Source organism: Falco cherrug, chromosome W (assembly GCF_023634085.1).
Source record: "Falco cherrug isolate bFalChe1 chromosome W, bFalChe1.pri, whole genome shotgun sequence".
NCBI classification, from domain to species: domain Eukaryota; kingdom Metazoa; phylum Chordata; class Aves; order Falconiformes; family Falconidae; genus Falco; species Falco cherrug.
The window spans coordinates 16,351,424-16,369,731 of NC_073719.1; the positions used below are offsets into that span (position 1 = coordinate 16,351,424).

Below are 18,308 nucleotides of genomic sequence, written 5' to 3' on the forward strand. Positions count from 1 at the left end.
AGACAAGCGTTCCCTGAGCCAGCTGCCACCTCTGCCTGGCTCTGCTACTGCTCCCGCCGCCCTGCCACCGCCCTCCATCACACTGATCGATTCCAGACGGAGCTGGGCACGCTTTGCTAAAGCCAGGGAGCAGAGACGTGGTGGGCATCAGAAGCTGGACTCCATTGTGACACAGCCTCGCTGGGGGACTGTCGCTCCACGCAGCGGTGCCAGTGATGCAGAGCAGCAAGGTCATCTCCTGCCTTTCACCAGGCAGGTTCGTTCCAGCTCTTTGCTAAGGGAACGAGATGACTCCAGCCCTTCTCCGATCCCTCTGCCGGCTTACCCGACAGGGATATATGCAGAGGAACTTGGCCTTACTTGGCTCGCTCTTCTTCTTGGATGCAGCCACCTTCTTGACAGGTCCATTATGCTTCTGCTCCTCATGGGCTGGAAGAACATTGCTTTTCTTTAGGGTGACACAGCGGACCACTGGAGCACTTTGGTGCGCCTCTGGGACCTGTCCATTAGGTTTCTCTTGATGTTTCTTTCCTTTTCCTTTTTTCTCAACAGCTTCCTCTTTCTTCTTTTTCTCTTTTTCCTTCTGCTGAGTCTTCTTAAGCCCTTTGCCTTGCTTGGCCAAGGCTTCCTCAGAAGGACGGAGGACCTTCTCCGTGAAGGTGAACACCAGGAAGATCCCGATGGCCGATACCACCATCAAACCTCCAAAGAGCGCAACATTCAGCATCTGAGGGTCATAGACATCCATCCTGCCTTATTCTTCTGTGCCTGCAAGACACCACAACAACAGTTAGTGGGGAAAACAAAGAGGCGCAATGGCCTCTCTGTGAGCAGCGAGTTTCCCATGTCCATCTGTGTTGTGTGGGCAACCTGCTGACACCCCCCGCCCCCTCCCAGGTTTGCGCTCCTCCGCTGCGCTGCCTGCGCACGGTGCTCCAGCCACACCGCAGGGGCTGCTTGCGCTGGCTGCAGCAAGCTCCAGAAGAACCAAAGAGGGGGAAGAAAAAACCAGGGATGCAATCAGAGACAGCCACGAGCAAAGTGCCCATGCCTTGTCCAATGGGACGCTTTTGCACGACCCTGGGCAATCCCTGCAGCCCTGCGGCAGTAAGAGAGCCCGTTTCCAGACTGCCTGGTGCAGTTTGGCCAAGACCTGGGCTCTCCCTGGGCCACCTGGCCTTATCTCTGCACCCAGGCGCAGGTGGAAGTGCATCCAGGGTCTCAGCTCTGGAACAGAACACCCCCCTGGAAGGGGAAAGCATGCACGGGAGAGCTTTCCCCAGCTTTGCAACAGCCCTGGCCACCTCCCTTTGCCACCCGCACCCTGCGGCACTGCTGGCCTCTGCCCAGCCTGGCAGGGAGGACACGCAGTGACCACATCCCACTGGGTCGCTGCTCCCAGCCTCCAGTGACGAGAACCACCCCAGCAATGATGCTACAGACGCCACACAGAGAACCAAGACGCTACCATCTCCTTGCAATGCAAACACCAGGAAAAGGCCTGAGTTCAAGCCAACAAAGCGCAAAAGCATGGTCATTAACCATCTCATCTCCCCAGCAGATGCCCACAGGAAGAAAGGAGACTTGCAAAGGGAGCACTGGATGTGGTGCTTCTCTTTCCACCTCTGCTGTTAACTGGCGGGCATCCGTTCCCACCCTCCTCTCCACGCTCAGGTTCTCCACCCATAACACACGGAGCCGCAGGGAGACTGTACTGCCTGGTCTGAGACCTGGCAGGCAGGGTGCAGCCCCACGCGGAGGAAGATGCTGCTGCCTCCACTCTTCTTAATCGCTAACCGAACCCCGTCCCGAGTCTGGAAGCCAGGCTCTTCCCCGCTGTCCCACTCGTGCGTTTCCCCCATGGGCATCACCTCCACGTGGCTCACAACCCCCCCGATGCTGCAGTCAGGCAGTTCATCTGCGCAGGGGCACTCCCCAGGAGGTGCCAGGCTGCGCTTTCTCGTGATCAATGCATCAAGCCCTCGGCTATCAGGAGTTCCCATCCCCGCGCTGAACTGTCAACATCATTGAATTTCCTCTTTAAGAGGTTGTGGGCTGGGGACGGAGGGAGTGGCTGGAAAGGGAGGAGGCAAAAATAAGAATAAAACTAAGGAGATCAGCACCTTTTCAAAACCTCAGTGCTCACAGGGAGAGACCTCAGAGCCTTTCCCTTTCTCACAGCCGACAGCGGCGAACTCACTCCCAGCCGAATCCGCACTGGTGCAGCGAGGGGGTGACAGTGCAATGAAAACGTCGTCTCCAACCCCCAGGGGGGTTGTTGAGGGCTGTTTCAGCCAGCAGCCCAGCTCTCCCTGCCCGCCTCGCCAAGCATCCCAGACAAAGCAGCAGAGAGCCGGCAGGCGGGCAGGCTGCCAACGCCAGCTGGAACCAGCCTCCCCCCGGCAGGACCAACTTTCTACACCAGGGCACCGCGCGAGATCCCAGCTGATACTACAGGCATCGCTATCCCGGTCTGTCCCAGTCGTTTGGGATTTCAGCGGCCTCAGCCAGCTCCATCCCAGCACAGCTGGTGCCAGCCCCCTCCCTCCTGACAACGCAGCATCACTTTGGGATGGTCCCCATCGGGACAGAGGGATTATTCCTAACCTGCAGGGTGAAAAGGGATGGATTTCCTCTTCCTGGCAGCAAACAGAAACGAGGGTCCAGAGAACATGTACCCACGTCCTTCTGCGGGCTTTAGGGCCAGACCAATGTGCCCCGGAGCTGACCGGGGCGGAGCTGAGCGCCCTGCATTCCTCACCTGGCAACCCCAACAATGCGCTGGTACCAACAGAGCTGCTGACCTCACAGTGCCACCGCGTCACACTTAGATCAAAATTCGCCACTCCAGCTTAGGGCAAGGGCATCACTGACTGCTGGTAAATGCTCTCCAGCCCCGTCAGCTGCTCCCGCCGCCTCCCAAAGCAGCTGGATGCTGGATTGGCCTTTGGTTTTTGGTTGTGGATGGCTGGGGTTTTTGAGATACTAGTGAGAGATGAGAACTTCACAAGTGAAATGCCCTGTGATGCAGCTCAAATGAGCTCTGGCTAAAACTTACACTGTCTGACTGAATTTTAGAGGCACTAGAACTGTGCGCAGGACAAGAGCAGGTTTGGCAGTGTCTGTGACACCACAGCTGTGCCATGCAGAGCAGCACATCTGCACCATACAGGCTAGAAACCATTAGATTCCTTCTAGAGCTGCTGCTGTGGCAGAGGACGTTCAAGCCTGTGTCTGTTGAAAGACACGATCTCAAACACCCTGTGCAACAGTAGGAATTAACAATGCGCTTGATCTAGAGATGTGGTTGTGATTACTCATTTCAAAAGGCATTGCATCTCCACGTGGAGAAGCAAAGTTCTGTTCAGCCTGTCAGACACCGTTAACCAAGGAGTAAACATCTTGCTGCAGCATTCAGAGATTTCATGCTCAGTCGGCCTGGCTTGTAGCCAGAGAGTGCCGACCTCCTTCAGTTCCTCCTGCTGCACTGGGCCAAAATCTTGCAGCCTGCAAGACAGACAGGGTCGTTGTGCAGCAGTGCCAGCCTTCACACGACAGCTGGCCAGTGGACTGGAACTAGCCAGGGAGGCTGTGCTGCACAGGTGGCAGTTAAAAAAAAAAAAAAAAAAAAAAAAAGAAATCCTGAAGAAATTCAGCTTTTCTCCACATCAGACGGCTTGGGTTGGGCTCCCTGATCTCCAAAAAAAGAATCCATTGTTGATTCCTTGGAGCAGCAAAGCCTTTCTGGTCTCTACAGCCCAGATGCTCACTCTGATTCTTTCACCCACCTCTCCAGAGCCAGCGGGAGCCGAGTCAGCCATTGGAGCCTGCCTGCGTGTAGCTTCCTCACCCGCCATACCCAGGGTAGCCCTAGAAAGGAGAGATGCGCTCCTGAGAGAGCCTGCAGCGAAAAGGGGAACAGTCTGAGCACGGATGGAGTGAAAACGTTCTCCCCGGTATTTCTGCATTGCTATTTGGCGTGTAGCCAGATGTCTGCTCTGACACACGTCAGAGAAAACCATCCAAATGCCTAAGCTAAGGCAGGGCTTACCTGCTTGGTGACCCGATGGCCTCTTCTAATGGTACTACCAAGTACATTTGATCGATTACTAGCATGCTGGAATACCACATTGAGTGTTTTGCCTCTTTTTTTAGGCATCAAGCATGAATGCCAAGCAAATGGGCCAGAGGACCTGCCCCAAGCTTGCATTGCTGAGAAGCCAGGAGGCTCCCTGGTCGTAGCTTTTGAAGCAAGTCCCGTGTAGATGTCATGCAGTGCCACAACTCTACAGGCATCCCATGTTTTAACAGATCAGTTATGTAAAGCAACCACTCTAGGCAAGGGTTTCACTAACTGCAGGGAAGCTGTCTGGTAGGATAAAGCACATTTTGGAGATGTAGCTCGTACGTACAAATGACCCTCAACAAATCAAATCTAAGGATTTCTCTTGGTTTATTAATATCTGCATTGGTTGTCCAGCAGCCCAATACTGTCCCCAATGGATTAACGCTAAAGGTCTCCAAAAATGTTGGTCCAACGCTGCAAAGTGTCAATGTATCATGGGATGAAAGGGGGGAGGGGGTGGGGGTGTGAGAACAAACTGGTTCCTGTTCTTAATTTTCCGAGTTGTAAAAAGCAAAATTCAGTCAGTCTTTTTGAGGCTGCTGGTCAAATGGCCAAACTCAGAAACAGTTTCCCCTGTAACCACTTTATACAGAACTGAAAACCTGTAGTGAAAGTTAGGCTAAAACAACCTGTTGGCACAAAAACTGGGTTACATTCTTAGTGCTAGCAGTTGCAGAGCAGTACTAATAAAGGCCAATCCTGAAGTGAAACAGACATAAAACAGACACATTTTTCTGGAGAAATAGTCCTAATCCACTCTTGTAAACTCACGGTGCAGTAATAATATTTAAAGGTTCACTTGTTCTAGAGGTTCAATGTTCTTGTTATGAAGTGCCTTGAGTTCTCCTTCAGCCTGAGGGATTCTATCAACTACTTTTCTGTTGACATAGTTTAATTTAGAACTACCTTCGTTTCTCTAATACACACTTACTAGCGGGTCAGATGCTTCTGAGGCTTCTACTAATGCCGATACTTCTATCAGAGCGCTCCAGTTCTATGGGTAGTACAGTGAAAAGAAACCACATCTCAAAAAGTGGTATTCTCAGCCCCAGTCTTTGGTCACTTGGTCCGTTTGTTCATAATCACTATGGATCTAACTTGGTAGAACCAATCAGCCTGACTAATATGGCTTGATCTGGGCTTTTTGTCTGTTAGCTTCTTTAATTCTGTAGAAATGCATGGAAATACCACCTAGACAGTCTGACCTGAAACTGAAATGCCTTTTGTATGGGGGGTGGAGAGCATTCCTGTGCCAGCTCCAGAGATCTTAAAAGGCTTCCACGTTTCACCGGTGGTTGCTTAAAGCTGTTTCCTTTGTGCAGTGTGTACATGGGAGTTGCATAGAGTTTTCCTGTATGTCTGTAGAGAAGAAGAAGAAAGAAAAAACCAAACCAAACCCCTTAGCCTCCCGTGCGTTACTGGGATATGTTCTGTGCGTGCCAAATTCAAACAGCCTAAATAAATGGGCTTTCCCTCCCCTGGGTCAGCGAGTGACTCCTCTGCAGCCTGCGGACTAGCCCTCCTGCAGCGGGGCCAGCGCTGCCGGCTGAGCGTGCCAGTGCCCCGCGTCAGCCGGGGGCTCGGGAGGCTGGTACGCGCCTGCTGCAGCTGCCGCACGGGGAGAAAGGATGGGGGTACGGGGCGGGGGGAGCAGGCTGGAAGTAAGAGCTGGCGGAGGTGGATGGAGTGGGGCGCGGGGAAGCAGGTTCACCTGCCTGCTGAGTGACGGCCAGCCTGCCGCGGGCTCTAGCTCCCTGGCAGCGCCTGCTCTCGGCCCGGGGGGCTTCAGACCCAAACGTCCACGCCTTGGGGAGCTTCCTGGGAAACTTGTTGCAGTCCGAGCAGGAGAAACCCTGCACATGTCAGTCACTTCCCCCGAGAGAACTGGGGGGGCTTTCTCTGGCCGGCCGCTGGAGCCCAGGCGCTTCCAGGCCGCCCCCTCCCCTGAGCTCTGGGCAGCTGTGTGGGGACAGAGCGGCACTGTCCCCACCGCTCCCGGCACAGCAGCGGGCTGCGCTGGCTCAGCCGCAGGGCCAGGGAAATGGTGGTCCGTGACCTCTCGCAGCATGTGCCCGCTCTGGCCACACTGCGCGGTTCAAACCTTGAATTCAAAGGCAGGCGGCGACGGACTGCTCTGACTTGGCACCCACACAGGTCACAGCGTTGGGAGCACAAGGGTTTCTGATGCAAAGAGACCCACCAGAGCGAAGCTTTGTGACTTCCAAGAAAAGCAAAGCGGCCTGGTTTGAGCTGGGGCTTTTCGCTTGTGTTTCAGTCAGCGCTGAGCTCACCCAAAAGCGGCTCGTCGTCGTCCTCATCAAGGGCTCCTCCTTGCCGAGGTGTCTGCAGGACTGGTCTCTGTCCAAAGTCCAGGTTGAGAAGGAAATGTGGTGACACAGCGGGACTGGTGCTGCCTGACAAACAACGGGAACTCTGAATAGTGAATGCTGTACCACTTATCTAAAGGATGACGCACCTATGTTTAGTTAAAAGTCGGGAGATGTCCGAGGACCCTTACTGCCACATGACGGATGCACAGACTGCTAAGTCCTTGGGTTGGTTATCTTCAGAAGGGACATTCTGTCTTAGATTCCTGTTGTACGTGCAACGTGGCAAAGACAAAGACTTTAAACATGGCCCCTGAGGAATAGAGTCTGCGCAGAGACAACTCCTCAAGGACATTGTGCAGGCACGAGATATGTAAATGAATTCTCAGAATTGTAACAAATATGTAAACCATTTCTTGGAAAACTAATGAATAGGTCTGAGTAGCTTGTATCAAGGGGGGACTGAAAAGTCACCTCGGGGTGCATGACTTTGGTGGCGCGATCCCCCATGCACCCAGCGCTGCCGAATAAAGATAACCTCCGCTCGCCTGCGTATTGCTGACTGATTCTTCAAATCACCCTCTCCTGACAAAGGGCATATTAACTTAATGAAAAGGAAAACACCAACTGCACGGAGATCACTAAAATCACCTAGAAAAGGGAGTAGTAGCAAACCCCAAGTTCCTACTTTTCTAGGTGGCCATTTCCTACAAAAATAACTGCTTTTCCCAGTCTGCTTTTCTTTCTGGTTTTGAAGATGCATTTTGCCTCAGTACTGACAAGGAAATCACAGGAATTTGGATGGGGTTTTTGTTTGGTTTTTTTTTCCTTTTCTTTTTTTTAGAGCAGGCCATAAATTTGAACCTCCATCATGAGCTTAGTGTTTTCTAAGAAGAATTTTTCTTCACTTTTTGAAAAGCAGTGGACTACTCACTATGGCTTTCACCACTGAGGAAACTACTTCAACTACCACAGTATCAGAAAACCTAAGACACTTACATAGCACTACATATAAGAGCTAGAGATTATCTCCTTAGCTTACCCTTTCATTGGCACTTTAATCAAGTTTGAGCTCTCCCCAGATGAAAAACTCCTTTTGTCTTTTTCTTCTATTGTGTTTTCACTCTCCATTTTCAAACAGTCATTCTTCCTTACAGTAATCTTTTGTTTCATTTGCCGATTAGTGATGTTATTTAATTTATCCACACATTCCTGTTTTGCCACCGCCTGCACTTTTGAACATCTTTGTTTGCTTTTTTCCTTCTTAACCTATAAAAACAAAGTTAAGCTTCATGTATTTCTAGAAGACAGAAACACCACATCCAAGATTGATTAATTCAGGGTTTACCCCTGAAATAATATAAAATGATTTTTTTTAATTCATAGAGAAGCATTTTCACAAAATTACACTACTAAGTGTATTATGCCATTGAAAGTACTTTGAATTCACTCATCATGCAAGACATAACAAAAATACAGCCCTTAGAAAGAAAACAATAGTGTCTCTTAAAACAGGAACAAGAAAAAAGTGAAAACATTACTGATGGACAAAGCGTTAGGAGGACTGCACAATGTTCGTTGTAACACCACCAGAAAAAAATCAAGTGGATCTGCGAACAAGGAGAGGAAAGAAAAAAAGATCCCAAACCCACAAACACAACTGGTTTCACAGGAAAGAGGAATTTTAGTGAAAGGCAATGAAGACACACCACGCAGATAGCACAGCACATGAATTAGTAGTCAAGACCCTGTCCAGAAGCTATTTTCATTCTTTGATTCAGAATCAGAACTGATGTAATTGTATGGATTTCTTTTTATGGCAATGAAGAGATAACTACTTGCACTGGAACCAAGTGCCTGGAACAATAATGCATTCCGTTTTCCAAAAATGGGGGAAAAGACAACTATCCACTGCCCTCTTTATTCACCAGTCACCAATTTAATTAGAACAAACCCCAGTTTGTAGGAAGCATCTCCCCTTCGTGACGAATAGCTAAAGTGAGCAGCACCGTTGATCCGGAGCGAGATTAAAGAGTAGCAGGTGAACCACCTCTTCTGGCAGCTGTACCTTCTCTTTCTCCAAAGCCAGGAATACTATTTGCAGCATTCCTACCTTACCCTTAAATCTTCCCGTATCTTGGTTTAGTTCTTCATCAAGATTCCTTTTCAGCATGACACATGATTGCTGAGCACTTGCAAAAAGACTTTCCATTTCTGTTTCTCCTATTTTGTTGTCGATAAAGCAGTCCCTGGGAACATCATCACTAAATCCAGAGTCTTTTCCAAGTTCCCTCTCTGTTACAAGAAGTGCATTTTCACCACGTGTAGGAACTGTCTTATTTTAGGAATAATATTAGAAATGTCATCCAAAAGACTTGTTTTAAAGCTGTATCTCGGGGAGTATTCAGGACCTCCCACTGCATTTCTACTACTTCCATTTTCATTCTCTTCCGTTTCCATAGGAGGCGCTTTTTTTCTCTCTCTCCTTTTGCTAGAGGCATCTTTGTATCACTGATATTGGTTGTGCAATCTTCTTCATCTGTACTCCAGGTATCTTCTGTGTTTGCATTTCAGTTATCTTGATCAGAAAGGACACCAAGACTCGGATTACAGTTTCCATTTTGGGTACTTTTCCACCTAGCATAAGTTTAGTATCTCCAAATTCACCTTTACTTTCTAAGTTGTTACTTGATTCTGTTGCATGAGACAAAACAACATGAGAACTCTTCAGCTCAGCACTGAAGCCATCTTCTGACATTTCTTCCACAAGGGAAGGAGTTTTCCCAGTTTCATGAATTTCACCAAGCAGCTGCTTTAGCTCTGCTGTAACATTTTTACAATTTGTTTTCAATTCCCTTTTCTCATTTTCAACTTACATTCTTGCATATCTTTCTTCCCAAGGTTTTGGACTTAACTGCTTGTCAGCACTGTGCAATTCCTCATTTTCTGCTGTGAAATTTCTGATGTAAAATTTCTGCCTTATCAGTGTGATTTTCATGTGCTGGTTTTTCTATCAAGTTGATAGTTTCTAAAATATATTTATCCTTAAGTAAACAGGTACAGACAGAAAGATTATCAAGAAAAAATATTACAGTTAATCTATGCAATTTCTGTTGCAAACTCATCCTATAATAGAAATAAGGCATTTTGAAAGCCATTTTCACTACAAAAATCAAGGGACACTAAATGAAAGGTTCACTGCACACCATCTTCTTAACAAGAGAAGGACTCAGAGTCAGCAGTTTCTTGGGTTAGGTTTGCCTAGGCATTAGGGTTGCTTTTACCTTTTAGCCTGCTTGCTTTCTGTAACCGCCGGCATTTGTCACACAGCATGTTTATTTTTCACGGTTTATTGCTTTAATACCATTTTTCATTAAACTGCCAACATTTTCCTCACCCACCCTCCTCCCTCCATCGCGCTCTACCGTCTGGCATTGCACAGTCCCCGGCCACCTAAGCTAACCCAACGGGAATGAACATGACAAGCTTTTTACCGTTCACCACACAGAGAACTGGCTAAGGGAGGATTATTTCTTCACCCAAGCTTCAGAAATAATAAATTCCACTCCAAGGTGCAAAGGAAAGGATTTATTAGGGAAACCTGCCTGCTCCTGCCCTCATCCCAGGAATCAGGAACCCAAGCTCGCAGGAAAACCGCACCACGCCTTAACCCTACCCAGCCCCCTCAAGTCCCTGTCCCCACGCTCTGTTTCTGCTTCTGCCCCGCGTCACAGTCCTGCCCACACGCCTCCTCGGCTCGTGCTGCCTTCTGAACAGGGCCTGCAGCCTTGGTGTCCCAGCGGGCTGAGACCCTCACGCTCCTCGCGCTCCTCTCGTCAGCCAGGCCCTGTTCCCCCGCGGCAAAGACCCCTCCGCTCACAAGAGGGAAGGAGCACCTCAGCCAGACACCACCTGTCTCACCCTCCCCCTTCCCAAGCTCACTGGCCAACTACTACCGCCTTGCAACAGCCTTAAGTCCTGCGCTTTGCCTCCTAGAATTAGGCACGTCCCTCTCTCGTGATGCCCGGCTGTGGGGTGGAAATCATTTGCTACGCTGTCCCTTCGGGTGTTCCAGAGGACGCCAGACCCCGCTGTGCAGCCCTGCCCCGCACGCCCAACACAAGCAGGACGCCTGCCTTATTCCCCTCTAGGATACCCTCTGAGAAAACCCTTTTCAAACACTTCGCGTGGCCAAACAAGAGCGTATTTTGCAGAGGCTGGGGAAGCCTCAGAAAGGTCACCACATCTCAAGGTGTTCTCTTTGATCCTTGTCTTACAAAGAGGAAGACCGGCATGTTTCATCAAACACATCAGCCTATTACAGACAAATCTCCCTCTTCACTTGAACGTGCATTTTGCACAGGCAATAAAACCCGCATTTGCCCGCACTGTTTCTCAGCAGTGCACAAGAGGAAAAACACCCCTCAAAATTTAAGCAAACCAACTGAAAAAAAAAATCAGTGTAACAGCAAGCATCCGACATAGTGACAAGGATTTTACCCCACCATAAGAAGACTGTATCCAGCTTTCCTTCAGACTGTAACGCCGCCTTCACCTACAGGACGTCCCATAAGCATTATTCACTGACTGGTAAGTTTTCTTTACCTTAGTGTATAATACAGCCTACTGAATCAGACTGCAATCCAAAATATTTGGGTTTACATACCTGCACACCATAATATTCAATGCCATCCTTCATGTCTTCTTTTTCACCTGATGATGACGTATGAAAGGTAGATCCTGAGTTCTCACCTGCAGTGAAAAACCACACATTTTTATAAACAGCATGACTTCATATTACTTACTTACACCTAAAGTGCATCTTGAATCACCCTACTTGTGACAACAATCTTAACACAAAATAAGAAAAAAACTACATGCAGGACTGACCGTTTAGTAAAGGAGAAATCCTTCAGATGAGAGTTCTACGCCAACAGCAAAACTTCCCTGCCATTCTACACTCCAGATGCTCAAGAGACAGCGGCACAAACTACAGGCAGAAGCCCTTCACAACAAACCCTGAACTTTCAGTCACATTTTAGCTCCTAGGCAAAGCATAACAGCAAGGTATCAAAAATTAAGACGGGGGGAAAGTGCTTGGCCAGATCATAGCTTTCTCCTGCTACGTTATCATCCAAGAACGTTCAGGTGTTCAGACAGGTCAGCCCTAAACCACATACACTTTCAGCACTATGCCACAAGAACCCGAACCCAAGGAGATACAAACACATCCAAAGGACACACGCAACGCAAACAAGGTAACTTCCCTTACAACTTGCCAGCAAGCGCCGTGAGAGCTGGTGTTAATTAACAAATACTAAGCACTTCACTGCTATAGCGCGCACCCACACCGTAAGCGCATTCCTAAGGCAGACATCGATAAAAGCTCACTTCAGCCTATACGTGTTTACAGACAAACATTTAGTCCACCACGAAGTTACCAGTGTGGCGCTCCCCTGAAACAATCCGCGAGCGTGCTCCGTGTCTGTCTGCAGCTGGAAGCAACACACCAGGTGATCCTTCTTCCGGGCTTTCAGAATCCGTCTGTAGAGCATAACACACTGGCGTGAGCATCGGTACAAATTCTCAACTCATTTCTACGCAAAATGTTCCTGCTAAGCCAACTTGCACAGCATGGAATCACAAAAGCCTTTGATCAGCCCCTTGGAAAGGGCACGTCAAGGCACAGTATATTGGAAAATCACAGCAGACTTGTGTGTTTTCAGATCTTGGGCAAAAACCTCACAACTCATCTAAACTAGTCTGTCACGCTGGCAAACTGCACAGCCGCAAGAGAGAATTAACACGGTAACTCGAGCTGTGGGTTGCGAACCCGTAACCGCAGGTCTGGGGGGGGCCCAACTTTCGACTGAACTCGTACCCGATACTCAAATTTGTGCTGATGTTCCCCAGGCACACGTCCTGCAGTGGGGAGCGAACACATTGCTACTCCCGGTTGCAAGGGCTGAACAAAGACAAGCAAGACAAAGCTTACAGAAACCAAGGCTCTACAAAAAAAAAAAACAAACCCAAAACAACCCAGCAGCATTTGAGCCTTGTATTTTTAAGAAGCGGGTGGGGAAGAGTTCCTTCTTCCTCACAAGAAAAGTCAGAGGGCGTAAGCTACAGACTCTGCTCGCTTTCTTCTAACCCATTACCACAGACAGGAAGAACTAAAAGGGCAAACACAGCCAGCACGTGCGGTATCTCTGTTGAACATTACTCTCAAAAAGGGCCAAAAAGGTAGAAAGGCTCTTTCCCAAAGCAGCTCATCGTCTAGGCTGCAGACCCTAAGGGCAACCACTGAACACGTCAGCGGAACAGAGTTGTGTGGTGAAAAAGCAACAATCCCGCCAGCCCCGCTGAGAAGCTCAGGCTATTTTAAGCAGCAAGAAACTTCACTGCCGCAATACTGTACTAGAAACCCAACTGCAAGGGCCAGTTGCCACGAGACCCAAATCATTAGCTCGACCTACCTTCACCCCAAGCCTCGCTGAGCAGCTAGCGCACAGCACAAGTATTTCAAGGGCCCCCAGTTACAAACATACAGCAGAACCAGGAGAAGGGGAAATAAGCCTCAGCCGCGGCAGGGCCCAAGCTCCGAGTGCTTCTGGATCTCGCTCCCCACCCCCGCCCCACTGGGAACCCCGGTGTCCTTCACAGGGAATACCTCAGAATCCCAGGGAGATTCAGCATCTTCCTCTTCCTCTGCTCCCACTGCAGTCAGGGCACCTACAAATGCAGGAAGAGGGGAGACACTGAGCCCTTCTATTTCACTCTGCTTTTCCCCATCACCCCTGCGCCCAAAAGGTGCACAGCGGTTCTGTTGCTGAGGACAAACTAAGGAGCGAGTGTTGAATTCGAGGGTTTCTTCACACCCAGCACACAACATACCACGGTATTTCCTTTGGATCGCCACCTCTTGCCTCCTCTCCAGCAGGAGATGGCTATGCACAAAGCTTTGCTGCTAGAGAGGGACGCAACATTCTTCGCACAAGAAAAGCGAGCAAGACGGGAAGAAAATCCAGAAGATCATAAAAATACAAAAGGGTCTACTATTGATGAATCACAGGGCCAACCTCGCTTTTGGCATTTTCTCCTGCAGGTGACTCCTTTCACAAACTTTCATTGTCTATGTGCTACTCCTAGAAGCCTCTCCACCCAAGTACAGCAGCGGGTGGTCAGTCGGTCAGACAGATGGGGCTGCTCCTACTCTGCTTCCATGAAGGTACGCTTACCAGACTTCTTCTGTCACTTCACCAGTGTTCACTCAGGTCACAAACAGAAAAATGCAGGCAGCTTCCTACCATACAACTTGATATGCGCCATCACTCCCATCATGTAACATGGGCACCACAATTTTGCTTAGAAGATAGACTTAGATATTTTGTGGATGCAGGAGAGCTGTGACACCTCCCCTGTGCACAGCACAGGCTGAATGACCAGCTTTTCTGGTCAACCGTATCTGCCTGAAAGCTGGATAAAAGCAGACCTGCGAGCACCCAGGGTTTTCTTTTGTACGGGCCTTCTAAGGATGCAAGTCACATTCTCTGTTCAGAGTACGTAGGTGTCTTCGTCTTTCGGATTCTGTTTCAGAGTGCAGTCACTTCAAAACTAGGCGCCATGCTGCTAGAATGAAAAGCAACCCTTAACTCCTCTGCAGCCTTGCCCATCACGGTCAACGGGAAAGTTTTCAGCAGCAGCTATCTGAGCCTGAAGTCTCCCTTTTTAGGTAAGATTTTAACAACGTTGGAGCCCCTAAGAACCCTTTTCCATAGGGTTTAATCAATCTTGACATTTCTGTATGATGGGTACAGAACAAGGAAGAAGCAGGAAAGGTGAAAGGCTACAGTGTTCTTCTACCTGCAAAATTCCAGTTCTCATCGTGTCAGTAACTCCAGTCCGTAATTATTTTCTCCAACCACTGGAAAAATAACTCAAAAACATCAACTAAAAAGATAAGGACTTCTCCCATTAGCTGTTGCAAGTAAAATTTCTTCTTTCCTTGGAGCAGTAATTCACGAGTCTATTTTCTGCCAACACTGGCTTCTATTGGCTTCTGTCAACATTGTGAAAGAGGATGACTCCTCGCTGTCAAGAGTTCTTCGCTTTTAGCACAGGGAGAAATTCTTAGTCAAAACACTGGCAGAACCCTACTCCAAGGCTTCTGAAGAGACCACCATTCAAAAAAACGTATATAAAAAATTCACAGGGTAAACCAGATTCCAGTATTGTTGCCTGTCATCTATTGCTACCATGCATTTTTAGTAACGGATGCCTGCAGTGCAGCGCACACAAAAAGATGCGAATCCCCCACCTTTTACTCTGTCTGCTCTTCTAGCTAGCATTGAAAAATGACTTCTGGTCATCTGAGTTCTTTCCAATTAGTCCTCACCTCTCCACTCTATTCTGAGGCTTCCCTCCTCATAAACTCTCTTACATAATGACTTTTTGCAGATTGCAGTGGACAGCAGCTACTCTTCTATACAGAAAACACGAGAACACCACTACTTTGCCTCAAAAATAGATTTTAAGAATGTATTACTATGCGACAGTAACAAAGTAAATAGAATGGGAAATTCCAGCCCTCACTGAACATTTACTTGTGAAAGATACTGTACCTGTTCTCCAGATTTATGAAATCAAGTTGTCAAGGATGGCATTTCAACCCTTTTAGAGTCAGAAATATTTGTGCTGCAGGAATCACGATGCTTTGCCGAAGCAACCTAAATTCCTTAAACCCAAATCCAAACATAAAATGTTTGAAAGAAAGAAATTTTTACATCTACACCTACTTCTTGGCACCTGACCTTCAAGGTAACATATGGCTAAAAACCAGCATGACGCAGCTGAATAAAGCCACGCAGGAAGAACAGCCGCCATGAAATGAGCCACGAAAAGGCAACCTTTCTGTGTCGGGAATATCGTAACATACTGGTCCGTTGTGGGGCTACGCTTCACATTACTGTGGAATACACGCATAACCAAAACTCAAGTTTTAACTGAACAACCTCTAACAAGTATTTGTGTGTCTTACCAGAACACCGTCACTGCAAAATAAAGGGCAAGAGAGGACCTGTCGCTTACCCATTGCAAATACAGGAGAGGGAGAAGAGCGAGAGGAGAAGGAGGAAGATACATCTCCTAGAGAGAAGTTTCATCTCTATTATTGTCAAAAGAACAACAATACTGGTTTTTTTCTTCGCCTAAAGCACAGATGCCAAAGAACTTGTAACTTCTAAGTAGAGAATACAAAGAGTTCCAAGTCCGCTTACTTTTCTGCATATCTGTTCACCTCTCTCTGGTTTATATTGTCAATAGCCAATTGCAGAAACTCTAAAACCTGAATGGCAAATTGTTTCTCATCCGATTAACAAGCGTGATTAATACAAAATACAACACAAATTATCAACTATACAAATCAATAAACCTCAGAACAAAGAAACAAAAAAACCCCATTAAGGTTACATACCCTCTCCCCAATACATAGCCGACCAGCTAGCCGCCTCAACTTTAGCCTTGTTTCCAAAGAAAAAAGAATTCCTGACAACACGCTGACACTCATTTCCTCCCATCTTGCCTCTCTTCCTCACCTCCCTCCCCTGCCTCTGAGCCTGCTGGTCATTTTCCATGAAACAAGAGAGGGAAGCCTCAGAGGAACGTGTTTGTACATGTTTCAAAACGACTGCCAGACAGGTAGAGATAAAGCCAGGCAAGTAATAATTCCTGCAAACTACAGCTACGGCACGAGCCCAAGAATTCCCCTTTGTGGCTCACCTGCAGCTCCTGGACAGCCTAGCCTACAGCCCCCTAGCCTGGAATCAGCCACAGCACATGCTCAAAGGACCAAGACAATCAGGAATGGGGGGGGGGGGTGTTGAGCCCCTGAAAGAAAAGCAGACTTTCAGGACTGCCTGAAAAGGGGAGATGACAGCAAGTACGGTGTAGGAAGCGTACATCATGGAAGGGTATGGACAGTGCTGAACAGCAGGCTAGAGGAGGGAGCAAACGCATACACCGAGGTATATTTCAGCACACCACCTGCTCCCGGGATGCCTTGCTAGAGCCATTAATTTCTGTGGATAACTGGCTAGCTGAAAAGGGTCACATAGACATAGTCCAGCTGGCTGGACAAAAATGTGCATCGCTCTCAGCTTATCTGAAGTAAAGCAAAATACACTGTCTTTGGCTGTCCTTGTTACACAGTAACAGGAAGATTTTGGTGGGAAAAGAATGTTGCAGGTGGGAACAGATAACTACAGAAGAGAAACAAGGGGCGGGCTTGGTATTTAGGCAACTAACCAATAATGAGCTTAACTTTTGTAATATGTATGAGCTAATTATAAGAAGGCATAAAAGGTGACTGTAAGGTTCAATAAGCGAAGTCTGCTGATCACTCATATTGAGCGACTGTGTCTTCCCTCCGTCGCGACAAATGGCGCCCGAACAGGGACCCTAGAGAGGGCTGAACCTGCGAGCCACGGTTCGACGGAGATTCGGGTACCGGTCCTGAAAGCAGCGCAGGAGGCGGAAGGGCACAGTCCCCGCGCCCGGGAGCACCTACAGAGGGTCCCGCCGGCCACGCGTCGCCGAAGTCTCGCAAAGGCTGCAACAGCGCTGACGAAGGTATGGAGAGACAAGCGACGTACGATTCGCTCATATGCTTTTTAGAAAAGCGGAGCGTTCGGGACATAGATTGTAAAAAGGAATTACTCGGGTTATTAGCGTATGGGATAGCATCCGGGACCCCCGCGGCAGCGGCGAGCGGCGGCGCGGCCCGGCAGGCCCCTTCCCGGCCGCGGCTTCTCTCCAAGGCGGCACCCCCCCTCCACCCCCCCCCCGCTCCGATCGGCGCCATGGCGATGCAAGCGGCCAAGCGAGCTAACATCTGGCTGCCCCCAGAGGTCAATCGGATCCTTTATATTTGGAACCTGCCGTATAAAATCACAGCAGAGGAAATGTAGGATATCTTTGGGAAATACGGACCTATTGGACAAATCAGAGTTGGAAACTCTCCTGAAACAAGAGGAACAGCTTAAGCTTCTCAAGGAAAAATACGGAATTGATTACAAACCCACCAACCCCCACCCCCCCCCCCCCAAAAAAAAAAAAAAAAAAAAAAAAAGTGCTTCAGATGTCACCTACAAGAAATGGGTTTCTGCTTTGAACTAGCAAACATCTCTGTGTTTAAAAAGAAGCCTTTTTGCCTTGATGGAGATAATTTATTCTGTATTCTGTATTTATGCAGTATTCTGAATGTGGAAATTGGTTGGGACTAGGAGGCTGGCTTAAAGGCATTTTGCAAACCGGATTATTATTTTTGATCGTTATTGTAATAATAGTTTCTTGATCAAAACCAGCCAACACTATTTGTAAGCATTAGGCATATGTGGAAGAGAATGCCTTTATTTGAATCAGCAGTTAAGGTGTAGTTTAGTCTGATGCTGTGGTTTTATCTGCTTCTGGTGAATTTTTGAAGTGATGAAATCAGAGATACAAGGTATACTAAGAGTTATGAGGTAATAAGGTAATAATCTAAGTAAGAGTGCTGTCTTTTATATCTACAAGTGCAACATGCTTTTATGTAGCAGAGAGAAACTTTAACAATAATGTTGCTTGAGCAAGATGTGCATGTGACAACTTGGGAAAAGGGATATCACAACTGGAGTGCAACAGTGTTTCTACGTCTGGCAGAGTGAAATCTTTCAAGACCTGAGTTTAGACAGTCTAAAATAAATTGTTAGCATTCAGAAAACCCATCTTAAGCCTCTTTTGCTTACATAGTGTTATGGAAGTCAACTGCTATTGTAGAGAATTAATGATTTTTTAATACATATTAACAAATACTACTATTT

The 18,308-nt window shown here is 48.0% G+C and overlaps 1 protein-coding gene across 1 annotated transcript; it reads right to left on the reverse strand.

Moving 5' to 3' along the window:
• Positions 1-77: 77 nt before the first annotated feature.
• On the reverse strand, positions 78-2,459 carry LOC129734542 (ribosome-binding protein 1-like). The gene is made up of 2 exons (XM_055698156.1): positions 326-2,459; positions 78-116 (listed from the first exon to the last, which is right to left on the reverse strand). The coding sequence occupies exons 1-2, from the start codon at positions 746-748 to the stop codon at positions 78-80; spliced, it is 462 nt and encodes a 153-aa protein (XP_055554131.1). The 5' UTR covers positions 749-2,459.
• Between the last annotated feature and the right edge of the window lie 15,849 nt (positions 2,460-18,308).

Bases quoted from the DNA above. Each gene is read 5' to 3' on its own strand.
- LOC129734542 (XM_055698156.1), bottom strand. From the start codon at position 748: ATGGATGTCTATGACCCTCAGATGCTGAATGTTGCGCTCTTTGGAGGT. The intron at 117-325 runs GTAAGCCGGCAG...CCCTGGCTTTAG, and splicing joins TCTGCATATATCCCTGTCGG to CAAAGCGTGCCCAGCTCCGT.